General features: G+C 35.2%; 1 protein-coding gene across 1 annotated transcript; it reads left to right on the top strand.

Annotated features, from left to right (window-relative positions):
• Nucleotides 1–2,233: 2,233 nt before the first annotated feature.
• LOC124375127 (RNA-binding protein 33-like) lies at nucleotides 2,234–3,114 on the top strand (the record flags this gene model as incomplete). The annotated part of the gene is made up of 1 exon (XM_046833235.1): nucleotides 2,234–3,114. A coding segment is annotated over exon 1 (833 nt), but the record flags the coding sequence as incomplete, so codon positions are not given.
• Between the last annotated feature and the right edge of the window lie 219 nt (nucleotides 3,115–3,333).

The following is a 3,333-nucleotide window of genomic DNA, read 5'->3' as shown; positions in this document are numbered from 1 at the left end:
CTGTTTCCGGAGCTGAAAAGACACCTTGGCGGTCGGCGATTTGCCAACAGCGATGACCTTCAAAATGAGGTGGATACTTGGCTTAAAAATTTGGCGGGTGAATTTTGTGATGCTGGAATAAAAAAACTACTTCCTAGATACCAAGAGTGCTTAGAAAGGGATGGTAACTATGTAGAAAAATAAGGTATGATGTAAAAAGTTGAATAAATGTGTTTCAGTTATTTTTTGAGTCTTTTTAACTTTTTCATAATTAATGGAAACTTACTTTTTGGATACTCCTTGTAAAATAAAAAATTAATAAATACTAGCAACTAGTCATGAAACCAGTCGTTGGACATTACAGAAATGCCGCTATCCGTGCTTGTAATGGATGTTTTCTTTGGACAATATAGTAGTAAACAGATGTTTGAAGCAAATGGTCTTGTTGAGGAAGAAATTCTGATCGCAGTGGTCTAGGCAAACAGTTTTACAAACAAAATTTCCTGCATTAAAAGTAGAAGACCAAATCCTGTTACTTTGCATTCTGTCGACGTGGGCGAGCAGAAACTGCAAACAAACATTTTTTGTTATAACTTTATAATATCACTGTAATTTTTAAGCATTATTACTCAATACAATTACACTGCAAAACATTCCAATTAATTTGATGTACAATTTGTCCTACCTAAATCTGATTTTCAGTAGCAAAAGTTTGATTAAAACATGACTGCATAAACGATTAGTATTGCCACATGTTACACGTACATGATGACATTGGAGAAACATTTTTAAGTGACTAGTTGTTTGACAGACTCAGGGTTAAGTGCATACAGTTATTTCTCAAAAGTAATGTGTACCTTTTTAGTTAAACCATTCTTCAATAGCATTTATTCTCTCAGTTATCAATTTATTCAAATGGATTTTATTTTTACTATTCAATAATAATATTTTTGTTAAGTTTTTCCATCCATTTTTATTTTTGTCTGAAACCTTGTGCTTATCTAAATATTTTTCACTTGGGACAGCTATAGAGTACAATCTCAGTCTGATTACAATAAATTAACCCATTGCGGATCGTATTGTTTTGGCGCAGGGGCACGAATTAATTTAAGGTCAGTGGCAGAACGAACAGCAATGGTGCCCCACATCGTATCGCTCACTATTGTATACTAGAAAATTCAGCTGTGAAGGTATTCGTTCAGATGGGACATGGGCCTGCTGGGGTATCCGTGATGTAAGAACGATAACATGTGAGCAAGGTTCCGGGGTGGCAGGGATGATGTCTGAATCATAGTCTAAATAAAGCGGCTCGGGCGAAGTGATTACAACATCCGAGCCATTGTCTAGACTAAACCCGCCAACTTGTACGTCTGTGTCGTTTAGTTCTTTGTCACTAACCTCAAAAGTATTATAATAACAACTGTGGAAAACACCCAATCAGAAGCGCTAAAAAGCAGATAGTAAACTCATATGAATGATTTTTCAACTTCGACATACAACTGCGATCTGTAGGATATTTATAAAACTTTTGAAAACTCTAAACGTAGACCGTTGTTAAACACTCTTAGTTGACAAGTGAAGACGATCGCCCGATCTATCAGACATTACTAGAACTATTTGGAGGGAAACTTAAAAGCAGACTGCTTTTGCGAGCTGAGCTCGTCATCGTGTCGTTAGGCCCGGCCGCTGCGTGACGAGCCCAGCTCGTCAGTGATCCGCAATGGGTTAAGTTATTCTTTTTAATGAAAGTTTTAGTATTGTGATCAAATTGGGTCAATAACTCAACAGTAAGAGGAACTTTTAACACACAGTAAGTGTGTCTTTTTGTGTTAAAATAATATTGTTATTTTAAGAGAAGAAATAAGTTCTCCATTGCACTATTAACTTATAACCAATATATGTGACCTAGTTATTTACAAAAATAGTACAATTTTCTTTTTTATATAAAATAGCTAATGTGATTTTTAAAGTAGCTAGACATTTGATGTAGATTTTAATGTCATACTGACAGTAGTAGCTTGCTCTAATACTTTTCTGATAGGACTGGACATGGATATTGTGAACATTAAAAATAAGAAAATACTAATATAATACTAAATACTTTACATGTATATTTCAGGGTTGTGAAGATGAGTACAATCATATGATGAACACTTTTCTTACGAACAATCCCAACAGGATAGCGCAGTTCGCTGAAAGAAGTCAGTTTATCTTACGATATAATTATCTTATGATACTGTGATTATTAATCAATTTTATGTTTTTGTCTGCCTAGGGTTGTGAAGATCAGTACAATCCTGTAATGAATACTCCTCATCCGAACAACCCGAACAGGATAGTGCAGTTCTCAGAGAGTTCACAGTTGATTACTGTTGAAAACCAACATTTTCAAAGACCATCGTATGACCAGAACTGTGGTCCAGTAAATAGTCAGTTTCCACCTCATCAAAATGTGCCACCACATTATAATAATAACAATACGTTTCCTAACCAATTCAATCACTCACAACCTAGACCTAACTTCCCTCCTCAGCCATTTCCTGTGCCCAACCCTCCTCAAAACTATCATGGCTATCCACCTCAAGAGTATCATCCTCCCCACTCAAATCCTCCACAATTTCAAAATTTTGAAAATAATTTGAGTTCACCTCCTCAAACAATGAATGATCAACAGAACCAATGGCCTGGACCACACTCACACCCTCAACCTCAGCCCCCGTGGTTCTCTGATTCTCAACCTCAGTTTCAACCTCGTCCACCCTTCCAGCAGCAGAACTTTAGACCACCGATACAAAACCAAATAAAGAGAGGCATGGGCATGAAAAGATTAGTTCCCAGACAGCCGTTGAACAATTCAGTCAGTCCAGTAAAACAGATGAGGTTTGAACATACGAAGGTGAGAACGGCTCCATCAAATATACGAAGTAATTTACAAGAAATAAAGACTGTTGATAATTTACCAGACACAACAACTACACAAGAACCTGAACCAGAAATTGAGGAGGATGAAGAAACCAAACAATATAGATTAAAAATAGCGGAACAGAAAGCTCTCAGAGAGAAAATACTTAAAGAGAAAGAAGCAAGAAGACTAGCTGCTATTATTGAAAAACAAAATAAACAAGAAAATAACTTGAGTAAGTAAATATTTTGTGTTGCATAACTATTTCTTATTTTATTATATGTAACATAGCTTGATTTTGACATAATCTTGACAAAATTTCACCTTAACTAATAGTTAGATGCTAACACGTAAATTATTTAAAATTAGATGTAAATAATGAGTATGCAATCAGATAATTAATTTTAAAGTATTGTTTATTATAAATGCATAATTTTCTATAAATGCCATCC

This window comes from Homalodisca vitripennis, unplaced genomic scaffold (assembly GCF_021130785.1).
Source record: "Homalodisca vitripennis isolate AUS2020 unplaced genomic scaffold, UT_GWSS_2.1 ScUCBcl_13726;HRSCAF=24083, whole genome shotgun sequence".
Taxonomy (NCBI): Eukaryota; Metazoa; Arthropoda; class Insecta; order Hemiptera; family Cicadellidae; genus Homalodisca; species Homalodisca vitripennis.
This window is presented reverse-complemented; position numbering and strand designations above follow the sequence as displayed.